Raw genomic sequence first — 16,964 nt, 5'->3', positions numbered from 1 at the left:
CAGTCCCTGCCTATGGCAACCTGGGAAAGAGAGCCTAGGAGTCACTCAGCACGAAAGCAGCAGAGAGAGCAGCAGGAAGCATGGCACATTCCAGAGAAGGCAGGAGGGAGGATGTCAGGGCTGGCTAACAAGGAGACAAGGGTCTCCAAACCACAGTGGTAATGTCTGGAAGGGAGGCGGGAGGGGATGAGTGGGGCTGTGACGAATGTAAGGGAGGACCTAGTTCTCATGCCAGGCCAGGAGGCAGGCTTCAGAGTTCTGGGAGACAGTCTATATCCTGCCTTGTGCATCTCTGCCTCAGCTAGAAAGACCCGAGGAGACGGTTCCAGATGCTGCAAAGGGCCCTGCAGAATGCTAGACCCAGATCAGGCTTTTGTGTGAACTGGATCTCCGGGCCAGCTTCCAGTTCCTCAAACACGATAACCTGTCAAGGAGAAGGAGGGAGGCAGGGCGGCCGTGAGATTCAAGTTCTTTCTCTGAGGAGAGGCAGGGTTCACAGGAAGTGGACAGGACATGGGGCGCCCTGGTGAGAGTTCACCTCACTGAATCCAGAATGAAGCCAGTGTCCTGGGAGGTAAAGGGTTTCCTGGGGACCTAAACTCCAATAGTGCCCTAGGTTTTGTCCATTGACAAATATGGTGCCTTCCTTCCAGCCCTGAAAAAGATGCGAATTCAGGGTTCAAGATCTGAGTTCCAGGTGTGAAGACACAGTGGTGGAGACACAGACACACACAGACACACACACACAAACACACACCCCTCGTTCACCACGGACACCAAATATTAGGTATACCAGACAGGACAACTGCCAGCGAAGGCCCGGGGTGGGAGAGCTCTGCACCATTGTCCCTGGCCTGGGGCGGGCGACTCAGCATCAGGCCACAGGAATGAGGGCTCTAATTTCTAGATCGTCCATCTCCCTGTGTTGCCCCAAGCCAGCAGAGGGGATTTCCACTGACCATCAGGAATCCATCAAAACATGCCGGGCCCAAAACACAGCTAGAGTTGTAGGATTTCTGGTGTGGCAGCAAGTGCGTTCTGGCATTTCACCTACAATACCCCCAACACAGGCTGCAAGGTGAGCTCAGCAAGGTGTTAAGGATCTCAGCACCTTGGATTATGTCTGGGAACTAGAGGGTGACTCTCACTACCCATGTCTCTGTAGCATTCGTTTACCTTCCACCCCCAGCAAAGTCAACACTGGGGAAGGTGGCAGCCTCCCAGACAGCTGTCGGGCGGCTGAGCCCTTGTGAGCTTAGACTCTTTTATAGAGGGCAGGGCTCAGGCACTGAGGAGCTTTTTTAAAGGGTCTTTGGGGATAGGAGGTTAGGGGGGACATGGGCAGGGGAGTATGGCACTAACCCTCAGTTTTACAAAGGGTTTTGGGGGAATCACTAACTCTTATGTAACTGAGGAAGAAGGCAGGACCCCAAACCCGTTCTGAGACTGGTTTCCAGATGCTGGGAAGTTTCCTAAGAGAGAGCCACGGAACAGCAGAACGATCAGACCCTCTTTCTACCGTGTCGGCTGTGACCTTCGAGGTAACCCTCTTCCCTGGAGTCTGGCCTCTGCTCCACAGCACGGCTGTGCCTTCAGGATGCACGATGCAGTGGGTAAGACTTTAAATCAGGAGGTGGGTGGAGGAGGGGATGGTCACCACTCTGCCCCAGTGCACTCTGAATATCTGGGTCATTTCCATCAGTGTTCTGGGTCTCAGTCTCTCTTATCTGAAAACCGAGGGGTTGGTCTGCATGATCTCTGAGGTCCCTTCCATCTCTAAATGCTTACCATCTTCAGTCAGTCACCAGGAGGCAGGTCAGGCACCCACCTCTGTACGAAATGAGTTTGCATCTCCAGGCTGTAGATGGTGAATTTTCTTAGTGGAGAATTGTCCAGATAGATATCCCCAGTTAGACCAGCAGGAGAGGGAAAGACAGGAGCGTGAAGGAGGCGGGAAGGGTGCAGAGTGGGGCAGGGGCAGTGCGCAGGGCTCTCCCTGGAGGTGGAGGCTCTCCTGGACTCATCCAGCCGGCAGGTTTTTGCAAAATCCTGCATAGATTTTTTCCTTCTCAGTGCACGCCTCTCAGAACTGTGCCTGTAACTTCCACATTAAAAGTGCGGAAGTCACTGCACCTCCCACCAAGTCTGGTCAGCACAGGGGCTCGGGCAAGCACTGACTCAGGCCTGTCAAAGCACGGAGGGTAGGAGAAGGAAGGCATGTGCCTCTGCCCAGGAGCGCTGGGGCTGGGTGAAAGACAGCACACAGGTGCTGGGTTCCAGAGGAGGAGGAGGCAAAGTCACCAGGGAGGAACCCTAGCCACTTCTATTCTCCAGGGACATCGCTACAGCTTTCTGCTGATGGAGCCACTTTCAAAACCTTTGCAAAAGAGGAAAGGCAGAGCACTGCCTCTGGCTTGGTAATCAGAGAACACACTTGGGGGAATCAAGAAGAAAGGAGATCATTGTCCTTCCAGCAAAGCAAGACATCACCATTGTCTCCACACACGGTGTCTTGAAACCAGGAGACGCTGTTCTCTTCCAAACCATATGCCTGTCCCCAAATGCCCTCAGCAAGAATTGGGTGCATCGGGGTCTGAAGCATCTGCACTCTGGAGCGCAGTGTTCATATCCTCCGGAACTCTTCTCTGTGTGTTCATGTCCTGCCCATAGGCGAGCCGGCCCTGATTCTCCACCAGGATCCTCAGAGTGTGCTGCTCCTCGTGTTCCTGTGCAAGACAGCCCAGCCAGAGTGAGTCCACTCAGGCACTCTCTCACAGACTTTCTAGGTCTCCCCTGAAACTAGGACAAAGACACAAACGCCTGGCAGGCGACAGGCTCAGAGCCTAGCAGCCTCCAGCCCCGCCAAGCAAAGCCTTGGGTTCCTGCTCCTCCTCCCCACACTCCTGGGCGGGGCCTTTCAGGGAAAGAAAGAGTCACTAAACGTTTTATCAGAAACTCTTTTGGGGTCGGTGACCAACACAGAGTTTTCTGAGCAGCAAATATCTAAGATGAAAAAGCTCTGCTCACCTAATGCGTACATTCCTATACCTTAGAGATACACACAACTCTCCCTTGTGCCTGTTGGACTCCTCTGCAGGGAGCAATCCCAAGGGAGGAGAAAATGCACTATCACAGGGCCGGGTCACATCTCAACTGTGCACAGGGCCTGGCAGATGCTACAACTACTGCCCATTAACACTGGGTTACATACATTTTTCACAACATTCAGTTTATCTTTAGATGATCCAGGACTCCTAGATACGTCTCATCCAAAAACACCTGCCAAAGAGAGAAGAAAGCACTGTTAGGTCCTCATAAGGAAGGGAAGAGGGGGCCTTAGGAAAGCACAGCGTGGGTGACTCTGGGGGAGTGAGTGACCTTTGTCTGCCAGAGCACTACAAGCTGACTGTGAGTTCACAAAAACAGACTATATTTAAAGGAGTACAGTGAGGGGGTGCAGGAGGTGACGTCTGAAGAAGACTGACCTGACAGGAAATCTGAGTCTTGCTCCCCTGTAGGGCAAGGAGGGAGAAAAACATTAAAAAGACCTGCAGGGAACGAGGGAACCAAGGAAGGCAGAGAACGAATAGATATTGTGGAAGAAAGGACGACCAAGACTCTCACCTGCAAGGTGCCACCATGCTCTCTGCTTTTAGGAATAATCTGAATGTAAACCAGTTTCTTTTCTATTACCTACTGCATTGCCTCAGACCCCAGATTAAACCACCCAAAAGACTGCACTCTAGCTATGCAATACCAGATAAGAATAATTTGCTTCTTAGATTATTTAAGTTATATCACAATTTTTCAAATGAAATTTGACTAGGAAACTATAACAATAAAAACCTGCCAGTATTAAAAACATACGAGGGTATTTCAAAATGTTCATGGTATTATCTTTTAATTCTATTTTTCCACAAACTGTTTGAAGTACCCTTGTATAAATGTCAATATTATACAGAATACAGAATTCATACTTTAAGCTTACTAGAGTCTCATTACAAAGTTCATGTATTCTATGATCATTTATTGAACACCTACTGCCTAATTATTCCCCTGGGGAAGGGGTCCCCTAGGTTAAAACACAACTCTGGCTGTTGAGGAAAGCAGGCAAGAGAGCTACACAAAGACGTGATGAGAACACCCCACCCTAGCTGCCATGGAGCTGCGGGCAGATGCTGAAGCCTGAGAAAGGAACAACAGTCCTAGCACACTGCAGAACCCAGGCTACTCCAGACATGGGACAGGAGTGCAGGGAAATCAATGGAAGGTTGGAAGCAGAGGAGGAACACGACGAGCCTCTGCCGTGGGCAGAAAACCGTGCACTTGGTGAGGAAGAGAGGGCACAGAGGGCAAGGGGAGTGGTCTGAAATAGCAAGGTTGCCGGTGAGGTTTTTTAACATTTTTTATTTTTATTTTTATTTTAACTTTTCAATACACATTGTAGTTGATTTTCATGTCCCTTAACCCATTCCTCTTTCCCCCTCCCTCTCTCCCCCTCCCCCCATGTACATCACATCTGTTCACTTGTCTTAACAAGTTCAAGTAATTGTTGTAATTGTTGTGTCTTCTTCCACCCCCACCCTTTATTTGTTTGTGTGTATATTTATTTATTTATTTTTAACTCCCAAAAGTGCTGGGAATACCCAGAGGGATGGAAATCATCATGCTGAAAGGATACCTGTTCTCCAATGTTTATTGCAGCACTATTTACACCAGCCCAAATGTCCATCATCAGATGAGTGGATAAGGAAACTGTGGTATATCTACACAATGGAATTCTACTCTGCCTGTGAGGTTTTAACAAGAAGACAAGTGGGACAGCAAGACCAGATGGAGGCAGCCACGGCGTGAATTTTAAAAGGAGAACAACTGAGCGGTGCTGCACCCCCAGGGGCCAGTGCAGACAAGGAGCAGGAAGGGCCAGGAGACGGTGGCAGCAGCATCGGGGCAGACTGTACCCGTGAGCCAGCAGGGGTGTGCCTAGGGAGCTACTGACTTGTAGCTCCCTAACAAGTTTGAGAAGCCTACAGGACATGCACCAAGAAAAGATAAACGTCCAGGAGACGGCAAGAAATATGGGTGTAAAGCTGAGGAGAGGGAAGGAAGGGCTGGGGCCTCACACAAAGAAAGCACTTGAAGCCGTAGAAGACAATGAGACAGAGAGAAGAGCAAGACCATCTCACCAACACCTGGAGGAAACAGCTCCTAACTTGCCATGAGATGATGAAGCCTTTAGCCTCAGCTCTGTGACATTCTAGTTGAATACCCTTCAGAAGTCATTTAACTTCTCTGTGGTGCCCCTCATTTGTAATAATTATCTCAGACAGGTGTTTTAAGAGTTAAACAAGAAGAGTCAACTGTAATACGCTATGTCATGTTAGGGACTGATGTACAATAAAAAAACACCATCGGTCCCATAAAGTTTCAGCCATACCCTCTGGGGATGTGTACACACCTTAGACATGCAGTAGCACATGTGTAAAAGAATTGCCAAAGGGACAGACATCAAGAAACAGCGATCATTTTTTGAAGGTCAGAAAGACTTGACTGTCATTTGGATATTCACCTCAGCAACACAGCTGGGTGACGGTAATAGACAAGGGCTTCTGGGACCCACACATGCCCCTACCTGAGCCCGATCCTGAACGTGACCCTTTGAGGTGAGGAGGCCTCCTCTGGAGATTAAAGTCTTGTAAAAGGTATACCCGCGGGACTGGCCACTCCCTTGGTTCACAGGCAGGTTCTCCATGGAGACGGGCTTGGTGGACCTGATTGGCTGTGGCAGAGATGGGGGCGAACATCAGGCTGAAGGTCTGCACTGACAGAAGACTCTGAGAAACCCCCACCCATAGCCCACCTCTCCACAGAAATGGCCCCATGAGCCTTGCAAACAGAAGTATAAGAAAGGAACACGCAGGGACAACCAGGCTTCAGCAGAGCATACAAGTCGCCCCTTTTGTTTTCCAAACTGACCTCGTATCTCTCTGCACGTGCTAGCCAGTGAGGTATTCTATTTTTCAGGTTGAAATGCTAAAGTCAAGAAAGCAGAATGATCGTGGGCCTTGTTCATTACTTCATTGCTCATTAGGTGGAGTCTGGACTAGACTCCTCATCTGAAGAATCCCATCCCAGGTGTGCTGGATTCTGCCCGCCCTTCTCACACAGCCCGGGAGGACCACCGAGCCACAGCCTAGCTGGCCCTGAGCGATCACAGCCCTGTTCACCCAGCACTGGCCCACAGCCCTGCACGTGTGTTCACCTCACGCCTGCTGGACTTCTCTGTTTCCAGCGCAATTTCACCCAGACCGTATTTACCAAAACCCTTCCCCAATCCACCTCTTTTCCTTTGAGAAGAGCAAAAAGCCCAGTCAAAATGGCAGGAAGCCAGACAGCATCCTCTTCTTCCCTTCCCCCCTCTCCCTTGACATCTAGGTTGAAGGCTCATCTCCCCTCCGAGCCTGATGCTGAATACCTGCTTCCCTGATCCTCCCTTGTTCCTCTCACTTGAAACCCAAGTCCAGCAGAATTCTTTCTACTTGGTTTCACAGCCCCATTCTCATCTGCCCCCCATGACCTACAATGAAATCCTTCTGAAATGCACAGCTTTTCTGATTCCCAGCCCCACTTTAAAACGGCTTCCATAACTTTCAGGGAAACGTTAAAACTTCTTAACATAAAAACATGACCCTTCAGAACTCCTTGGAGAGTAAAAAATCTGACTTGAATAAAAAAACCTCATTTAAATCCCATCAAGCATCTAAATCTAAATATCAACTTTCAGAAAACACATCTAGATCTAAATATCAATTTTCAGAAAATGCAGGGACTGTAGAGATATGTTACCTGACACAGTGGGGGATCTAATCAGCAAAATAAAACCCAGAATGTAGGGAATTCTATACCACCAATAATCCGTTTTTTTCAACAAATAAACAAAATAAAGAGAAGAAAAAAGTCTTTAGATTAAAAGAGACTTAAAAGATATCAAAATTAAATGCAACGTGTGATAAGCCTCATTTGGATCCTGATAGTAACAGGTCGATGCTTAAAAAAGTTATAAGATAATTGAGGAAATATGAACACTGGATATGGTATGATTTCAAGCGGTGCTGTGCTAGAGCCCGCTCATCCCAGCTCACAAGAGCCAACCGTGCACATGTCTTTCCAATGCTGTGTTCAGCGTCATCATGTTAATCGCTTGAAATTAGCATGGTGGGAGTATTTACACCACAGAAATCGGCAAACACTACTAATCAGAGTTTTTCCTTCCAGATAGCAAGATGTTAAACATTTCCCAGCAAATTACTGATTATAAGAAATTATTATTATTTTTATTATTAAGAGTGGTAATGATTTTGTAGTTATTTTTTTTTAAAAAACGAGTCCTTATCTTTTGAGATACATGTTGAACTATTTACAGCTGAAATGATGTCTGGGCTCTGCTTTCAGGGAAGAGTAGGGTACAGATGAAGCAAGACTAGCCATGTTTTGATAAAGTTGAAGCTGGATGTGGAGCACACGGAGGCGCATTACTATTCTCTCTGCTTCTTAAAATTCCATAGGAAAAAGTTAAAAACAAAACCACCAAGGCCCTCCAGTATGTGGTGCCTGGCTTCCTTCCCAACACTCTCCTGCAAAGACCTTCCATTCTAACCCTAACTGAAATTCCCCAAACATGCAGTTTCCTCCATGTCTTCACAAATGAGGTCCACTGTGTCTCAAATTCCTCCACCTCCCACACCCACCCTGCTGCTGTCCCATTAGCTCTTCTTCATCCTTCACATATCAAAATCACCTTGACTTGGATCCTGTGATTTTCCAGTATTCTGACTTTATAACAGTAATAACAATAGCCAACCTGTATTTAGTACTGATGGTGTGCTACACTGTAACCCACATACAATCCTATGAGGCAGGTACAATTATTAGCTCCATTTCACAGGTGAGGAAACTCCAGCAGAGTGAGGCTCAATGGACTCCGAAGGTCTCGCAGCTGGTAATGACTGCAGCAGACCCTGACCCCATGTTCTCTGGCACAGCACCGCGCTCCCCTGACAATGCCATGCTGTCTTCATTCCTCTGCTGAAGGACCTGTGACCCTCCAATCTCTACTTCCTCACCTTTATCACTCACTAGACTGGAAGTTGCCCAAGGCAACATCTTGATAATACAGTCCCCAAACAGTAACACCCAGTAAGTGTCACACGAATAAGTGTGCAGTTTTTCCCTAGATCAGTTGCTCTCAAACTGTGTTCCTCAGAAGGCTATGGGTACGTCAGCAGTGGCACACCGAGCACGCTGGAGAAGAGATGGCTGACCCTTCAGGAAGAGGAAGGTACGGAGTTACAGAACTACCACTCTGACCTACTCAGTTTACGTTTTTTTTTTGTTTGGTTTTTTTTTTTGTCTGTTTTGTGACCGGCCGCACCGCGAGCGCACCAGCCATCCTTATATAGGATCCGAACCCGCGGTGGGAGCACTGCTGCGCTCCCAGCGCCGCACTCTCCCAAGTGCGCCACGGGGTCGGCCCACAGTTTACGTTTTTTATGTTGAGCTTTGCAGCAAGTCTGCAAAAAGAGTCTCTCCACTACAACAGAAGTTTGGAATCATTGCCCTAGATCCAGTCAGTATATTTTCACTCTCACCATCTTGAGAAGAAGGGGATCTCTTGCCAGCTAGGTTAGGAAAGGGAGTGTTCCCAGTACCCTGCAACGTTTATACTATTTCTCCAAATTCAAATTTCTAATCTGAATTCTTACTCTGGCTTTCTTATTCTGAATTGTAATATTGGGAGAAGGAACTAAACTATTAAGGATTGCTTACTGTTCCCCAATAATTTACTCTCTGTTCTTTGAGCTAATCCTTTCTCCCCTCTCCCTTTTGTCCAAGGACTGTCCCACGTGTCTATGCCCAGGAAACACTCACTGTGTCCAGGTAGGGCAGGACTTCCCACAGTGACACGAAGGGCAACGTTGTCACTGACTTATACTCAGCCTTCAGAGGGTGACCTGGTTGGAGGGGCGTGGCCGTCTCTGTAATGAGAAACATGTGGCCAGGTCACTCCAGGATCCTCTCCCAACCCCATTAAAGGGCAACAGGTACCTGCTATCCCAAATCTATCAAGAATTAAGGGCCCACTTGCAGGACATGGCTCGCAGTTCTAGGAGAGTCAGAAGGCAGGCAACAACTAAGTGGGATTCCTCTCACATCCATGAGCTCTGAGGCAGGGACTCTGCTACCATGGAAAAGCAGTCCCATCTGCTGAACCAGTAGTTCTCAACCCTGGCTGCTCATCAAAATCTCCTAAAGCCCAATGGGAAAATCACATGCTCAGATTCTACCCTTTCCTTTCCATTTCTATCAGAACATACTTCTCTACGAGCTCTGGGAAGGGCCTGGAACCTCTGGTTTCAAGTTCCACAGAGGATTCTGTTGCACAGCCCAGCCCAAGCCACATGGCCCATGGGTCAAGCACCTAGAGAGCAGACCCTGTATCTTGTGCATATCTGAATCCCCACTGCCTATGATAACTGCAGCAAACTGGATGTCTCCCAAAAAGATGTCCACCCATTCCCTCACCCACCTCTTGATAGGACAGAACCACTGAGAAGGCTGAGTTATCAATCAGATTGAGGTTGTTGCTGGGTACCTATTACAGAGCTAAAAAACTTTTGAAAGGTGAGATACTTGGCTGTGTATTCTCCATTCTCTGTCAGCAGTGCCCCATAGTCTGAAAAATACAAAGAATTTGTCATTTTCCCAAGGAAAGCCCCAGCTTCAGCTTCTTTCTCCAGAAAGAGGTGGGAGCTTAATACTAAGCAAAGGGATCCTTACTACAGCAAGTCTGGGAGAAAAAACTCTTGGCATTAGACAAAAAAAATGCCATGTACCAGTTAGTCCAAACTGGGAGACATCAGCCAAGCTTTCCAGGGCATTCAATAGGAGGCACACGGCAGCAGTCCACGGGCATCTACTAAGCCCAAGGTTCTCTAATCCAGTGGTTTCTCCTTCCTATTCAATTTCTAATTGGACTCCATTCTCCCCCCTGCTCCACCTTGGGAAGACACATTAATTGATACCTGGTGCTGTCAGGAGATCCAAAGTAACTGATTCTGCAGGGAACTTCTGGGAACGAGGGTCTGCGCAGCAGATGGATGAGATTAAGCTACAGCCTTCTGTGCTTGCAAAGTCCCAGAAAGCCTAGGTTCTAGGGGTGGACACATTCTAGCACTGTCAAGAGGAACAATTAGCAAATTGTCAATCCCCACATATGTCAAAGGCAAAGCTGATGAACACTCCCAGAGACTGCCTAAGAGGCTGCTCTAAGAAGCTCCAGTGTCAAATGGTGCGGAAGCCTTGGCTGGAGACAACTCTGGGGACAAGCACTTGCCATAGCATAAGTGTTCGAAGACGCAGCTCCGCCCATGAAGCTGAAGTTGGTGCCACCGTGGAACATATAGAAGTTGAGGGAGAACCTAAGCTTAAACATTTCATGCACATCCTTCATTAGTACTGCACACAGGTAGGAAGAAAAGAAAAGGGGGAGAGAATTACAGCGTGAGAATTAACAGCTCCTCATAGATTTTCAAATAATCTAGACCTAAGATATTCAAGATCTACCACGATCTCATGCCCAGAAAACATGTGGGATTAGTCAGAACTGACAGGGAAGGATTGGTGGGGTTATTCCCAGTACAGGTTGAGCATCCCTAATCTGAAAATCCAAAATCTGAAACACAAAATCTGAGACTTTTTGAGCACCAACATGATGCTAAAAGAAAATGCTCATTGGAACATATCGGATTTCGGATTTCAGATTTTCAGATTAGGGATGCTCACCAGTAAGTATGACTATAATGCAAACATTCCAAAATCCGAAACACTTCTGGTCCCTAGCATTTTGGATAAGGATCCTCAACATGTATTGTTTCCATAACCCAAGGTCATTTATTACTTTCTCCTCTAGCTTTCACATTTTGAAAGATGTTTTTTCTTTTCTTTTTGACTGCTAAGGGGATCGCGACCCTCGGCACGGTGTGGTTCGCACCACGCTCAGCCAGTGAGCGCACCGGCCATCCCTATATGGGATCCGAACCCGCAGCCTCGGCACTACCAGCGCCGCACTCTCCCGAGTGAGCCATGGGGCTGGCCCGAAAGATGTTTTTTCTAGCACACAAACTGTATATCAAAAATTTGCTTGTGCTTCTTTGTCTTAGGTAAACATATGCCCAGCTTAGTGTTTCTGAAGCACTTCCTAACTTCTAACAGTGACAGGTGTTAAATTTTGGTGTCAGGAACATTTGCCTTCAAACTCCATCTTCACGATCACCATCAACTCTCCAGCGAGGACTGCAGAATTAGCATCAAATAATCTGGGACCAGATGACTTTCTACTTCCATCTAACACATATTCACTGAATTTCCCTATTTGTCAGAACAATTCACTCCAATTACTTTAATAGCCTTGACAAAATATAATTAGAACAGAAACCCTGCTAAAATTTCAATTTCAATTACGGTAATCTCTGGGTACTGATCCTATGCTGCCATTTTACCTGCACAGATGTCCGTGAGGTGTCTACTTCGCCTCACTGATGACCATAAAGCTGTAACATCTAGGAGCCTTGGCCCTAAATCTCAAGTACACTAATCAGCAGAAAAAATGAGCCAGTGCATTCGGTGTCCTGTGCTCTCCTGAGAACGGAACTACGGAGAACTCTCCTTGTGGATCCACAGTGTGATGGACGAGACCCCACATTTCAAAAGAGCTTGCTGTATATACCATCATCAGTATAGGGCTACAGCCCTGAGAAAAGTCAAGTGTCAATCTAGGAAAGTTAGATGCAGTTCAGAAGCCCTGGATTGCTGAGAAGGAAACTGTAAAGTCCAGTTCCTACTCACCCCCTGTGTAACTCAGAGAATCCCCTCGCTGCTCACAAACTCTGAGTTCTACTCTCCCATTCTTATGCCATTTCCCTGGTCTCATTATTCTTCTTGTGGTTTCACTGGTCTTCTTGACCAAACTTTGGTAAAATCAACTGCCATTTCAACACTGTTCTTTCTAGAACTTTCTAGAAATAGAATATTTTCATTCCTTTGAGTGATCAGAGTAGAGGTCTAGTAGGGAACTACCTGACACAGAGGAAGCACTAAAAATGTTCAACAAATCAGAACTGAAAATGTTGAATCCCATTAAATGAGAAGTCCCCAAACCCAGAGTCCCCACACGTTGTAGCTCTCACACTTCCCTTGGCCATCACCGTGTCACCTCCAGCTCCATAATCTTCCCAGTCCACCACTGGGATTTAGTAGCCTGTCTATTCAGGCTGGACTCCACAGCTGGCCCTTGCAAAGTGCTCCTTCTAGCACTGTAAAGTTCATCAGTCCTCCGAACTTCTGCTCTCATTACCGTCACAGTCACCAACTCTGGGACCTTCCAACCAGCCCCTGCAGCAGCGATGTTCATGCCCAAGCTGCCAAATGCTTCAAAGAAAGTCATACAACACTTGATCCACCACAAATTCATGTGATTTCACTTTATCTTTACCTATATCTCTGCCTGGCAATCTCTATATTCAAATTTTTTAAATGCTACTGAATTTCCAAAATAATGTTCTCAATACTTTAAGGCTAAGTAAGCTGAGGCCATGTGGTTCAAGCTCCCTTCCTCTCTCATGCTCCCTTTCTCTCAGTCTCAGAATCCCAAAATCATAGTGCTAAGGTCTGAATGTTTGTGTTCCCCAAAATCCATATGTTGAAATCCTCACCCCAAAGTGATGGTGTTGGGATGTGAGGCCACTGGGAGGGGATTAGGTCATGAGGGTAGAGCCCTTGTGGGTTGGATTAGTGCCCTTATGAAGGAGCCAGAGAGCTATTTTGCCCCTTCTACCACATGAGGACGCAGCAAGAAGGCACCATGTATGAACCAGGAAATGGGCCCTTGCCAAATACCAAGTCTGCCATCACCTTGATCATGGACTTCCAGTCTCCAGAACTGTGAGGAATAAATGACTGTTGTTTATGAGCCACTCAGTTTATGGCATTTTGTAGTAGCTGCCTGAACTGGCTAAGACTGATAGACTCTTACCTTAGAAAGGACTTTTTATTTTAGCTTCTTTAGCATTTCACTTCTCAGATCACATAGGCACTGCCATCTCTAAATACAGGACCACACACAGGCACTTTGCAGCCACCTGCATCTTTGTGTGATGAGGAATTCACTGACACACAAGGCAGTCCCTTTCATTTTTGGAGAGTTCAGATTGTTAGAAATTTAAACTTTTATAATGAGTCGATACATGTTTTCTTACTAGTTTTTACCCACTGAAACTAATTCTGATCTCTCATACTAAAACAATTTCCCTTTCACATGAAAATACTCCAAAGTTTTGAAGATGCCCACAAATGAGTCCTATCTTCAGTGTGAGACTTACTCCCAGTTTAATCTTTACGTAAGCACCAAACCGTAGTTCCTGGAAGTATTCCACTGTATTATAATACTTTCTAAGACATGATGGATGAGCAGAAAAACAAAAAATGTGTACTTCAAATGTGTTCTTACCAGTATGGAGAAATGTGATAATGTCATTTCTATCAATAAAACCCAAGTTTTCAAAGCTACTGGCAGGAGTGTTGCAGATCTGATTCAGGTGGAGCAGGTGGTCAACTAACTTCCAAACTTCTTTCACACGAACCACTATCAATCTGGACCTCTTCCTTCTGCACTGTGACCCTCTAGCTTTGCTGCTGTTGCTCTGTTGGTAATTTTAACTCAGGGACCGTACAATTGCTCCCTGCTGATTTCAGCCAGCTGAGACACAGAAGACCCCACCCCTCCCCAGCATTCCCTCATCTGGACCACCCATAAGCACAACTTCTCTATCTCTTCTCAGGAGAGTATCAGTAAGAACAAAGGCAGCAACAGAGCCCCATGTGCAGTGAACACACTTAATTGTGGCCTCTATAAAGTCACAGACCACATCTGTCTGATCACCAGTACACACTCAGAGCCTAGGGCCAAACGTGGCTCCAGGTAAACACTCACAAAAGAAGTGCACATTCTGACCAAAATCTGAAACCTCTGACCTCTACTTTTAGTTCCCCTTAACTATGCGAGATCTACCTTGTCCAGTTTGGAGAGGCTTCTCTTTGATAAAAACACGAAGACAAAACAGGGGCTCAAAAGCTCTGCTTTCTCACTATATTCAGTTAATATTGTGACATCTGCCCCAAGAATTGTGTTTCTCTCATGTTCTTTTCTCTCTTGATCAAGTATAAGACACACATTGGAAACAAGCGACAACAACCTCTCCAACGCCAAGGGCTACGGGCCACATACTGTGGGTGTGTGAACTGGATTTAGTTGAACCTAAACCCACCTAGAACAGGCACAACAGATCCTACTAACTGAGCTAATCGCTGCTGAGAATTTCCCCAACAAATGAGCTACAAAGTCTGTAGCAAGAATGGGCAAAGTCTGGGCAACAATCCAAATGTCTCCACCTCTGAAATATCCTTACCTGAACTGAAGAGAGCTCTTGGTAAGTTTCTTTCTTTATACTCTTCATGTGGACAGTGGCCAGCACTGTGGAAGGAGAAACTGCATGAGGCCCTGCTACAACCTCTACAGGGCAGGGGTGAGTGGACTCCCAGAGCCGGGTTGGAGAGCTGCAGCTCCACACACCTCAGACTTCTCCCAACAGTCATGGCTGGTGGCGACATACAGATAGGGTCCTACACCTGCATCCAAATGTGCAAGACACAAAGGGCTTTCAAGTACGAGGGCACTTCAAAAGGTTTGTGGAAAAACAGAATTAAAAGATAATACAAATCTTTCTGTGAATTTTCTCAAGACCACTCATACGTCCCTTCATGCAGCATTTACAACAAATGGCCCAGAGTAGTAAGAAGGGTAGTTAAAGTAAACTGCGTCAGGATGAATACATGAAGGCCCTGTGAGGAAACTGAGCCCAGAGGGGTGAATAACCTAAGACCTGAAACATGACTGTAGGTCTCCTAACTCCTAATTCAGGACACTACTCTCACTCTTCCACTGCAAGACAGGGAAGGGCCATCAAAAAGCCCAGGTGAGAGAACAGTGCAGGAGAAAGAGCCTGGCAGGATCGCTTGGGTTAAAGCATTCCAAAAGCATTCCCTGGCTCCACTTGTCGGCACATTACCTTTTTCCTGCGTATCAACCCATGTTTCCTCCTTATAATCCTACTCCATATTTCTCCACGGCTTCTCTTCCTGGACTCATCTACTGTGGGGGTTCCAGGGCGGGGTCCATGGCAGTACTGTTTCTCGGACACTGCGCCACTTTGTGTTGCACAGCCGTGGCCATTTGGCAACGATGAAGATAACAACCTTTACTCTGGTCCCGCCGAGCCCCACTCTGGGCCACTGAGGGGTTGCGGAGTCTGGAGTAAATGTTCTGCACTGCCGATGTAGGGGTAACAGCCAGTAGGGCAGCAAGGCAGGGACTGGCTCCTTATCGCAGCTCCACCGGAGTCCCCACCACTCTTACCTGAAGATGACGGGGCTCGTTCACAGAAAAGGGGGACAGAGGAAGCATTGGAAAGACTCCTGCTCTGTGCTAGACTTGAGAGCAGAGGAAAGAGGGTAAAACCAAAACAGTACCATTTTGTAAGTGGCCCTTTGTCACTTCTAGCCCCGAGTCAGCAGTCATGAGCACCACCTCGATGCCTCTTTTCACCAGGGCCTGTGGGGAAACTCAGTCAGGTCAGCAAGATCACTTCTCTTTGGAAAACACTAAGGCAATAAAAACACTCACACAAAGCTGAGGAATGAAGTCTAAGGAAGTCTAATTCCCATCCAATTACCTGTACGTTAGGAAATGAGGATGGAAACAGCATCACTGCCTCAGCCACGCTCAGCAAGGCCAAGGAGACAATCAAACTTCCAAGCCTAGCAGAGGAGGCAGTGGACTGTTTGCTTCGCCATGCGGCAGTGCTCGCCCCTGAGGACGTGTGTTGTGTGTTTTCTCTGGTGTGTCAGAGAGGGTAAGATGAATACTCACCACACTTCCACCCAAGTTAACAGTGCCCCAGGGGCTGTATTCACAGACTGTGCCTGTAAACACAAAGTGCTGGCGTCCCTCTGTCAGTGGCAAAAGCAGGTGAGTTTTGGCTCAGTCCATCCACAGCCACACTTCTTGCTGCATGAGCCTTTAATGTTCCTGCTTTAGCAAGAAACAACTGTAGAGAGATTATAAACAGTAGGTAGAGAAGAGACTGAGGGACTTATCTACTTTTGGGGTAGAATACTGAGACTGTGGCCATGGGTTCTGAGAAAAGCCAAAAGTATGTTGGCCTGGGTCTCCTGGACTGGAATATGCCAAAAGTGAAAACGTTTCTGCACTCATGCCTACAGCCCTTTGTTGGATATACGGAGGTAGTTTGTTTCTACTGAACTCTTCTGAAAAACAGGGGAGGCAGAGAAGTGACTCAGTGAGAGGCACTAGCATGTCATGTATCAGGAGTGTCGCTTATTGGAGATACTGGATCTAAATGGTAGAACTTGAGGAGCCCAGATCACAGAGAGGAAGGGAGACTAGCATTCAGCACTGCTTTTCCCTTGATGGTGGCTAATTCCTAAAGCATCAGCCTGAAAAGCTGGACAGACTTGCCAGCAAATTCATTTCCCCAAAGACCTGGGGAGGAAACTGCAGCTCAGGGATGGCCATGGCGAAGGAACCATGAGACATAAAGGGCTATCCCTGGTAATAAGGGTGAATAAGAATTAGATGAAGCTGGCTGGCTGATTAGCCCAGTTGGTTAGAGTACAGTGCTATAATACCAAGGTCAAGGGTTTGGATCCCTGTACCAGCCAGCCACCAAGAAAAAAAAAAAGGAATTAGACTATGCTCTCACAAGGATTGAAGCTAAGCTTCATTGCAATACCTGTCAGAAGGAAATAAGAATCCACCTGGAAGATGATCA

The 16,964-nt window shown here is 47.0% G+C and overlaps 1 protein-coding gene across 1 annotated transcript in view; it reads right to left on the bottom strand.

Moving 5' to 3' along the window:
* The window catches only part of LOC134375916 (beta-galactosidase-1-like protein 2), an 89,986-nt gene that overhangs the window by 55,717 nt on the left and 17,305 nt on the right, over positions 1–16,964 (bottom strand). Inside the window, 13 exon segments of the mRNA XM_063094650.1 lie at positions 361–424; positions 539–660; positions 1,369–1,472; positions 1,829–1,917; positions 2,640–2,726; positions 3,241–3,279; positions 5,633–5,779; positions 8,929–9,035; positions 9,653–9,733; positions 10,390–10,517; positions 11,727–11,809; positions 14,523–14,587; positions 15,643–15,724. Coding sequence (XP_062950720.1) covers positions 361–424; positions 539–660; positions 1,369–1,472; positions 1,829–1,917; positions 2,640–2,726; positions 3,241–3,279; positions 5,633–5,779; positions 8,929–9,035; positions 9,653–9,733; positions 10,390–10,517; positions 11,727–11,809; positions 14,523–14,587; positions 15,643–15,724 — 1,198 coding nt within the window.

The sequence above is a fragment of the Cynocephalus volans genome, chromosome 4 (genome assembly GCF_027409185.1).
Source record: "Cynocephalus volans isolate mCynVol1 chromosome 4, mCynVol1.pri, whole genome shotgun sequence".
Taxonomy (NCBI): Eukaryota; Metazoa; Chordata; class Mammalia; order Dermoptera; family Cynocephalidae; genus Cynocephalus; species Cynocephalus volans.
Note: the sequence above shows the minus strand (reverse complement) of the source record. Positions and strands in the feature narration are given on the sequence as shown.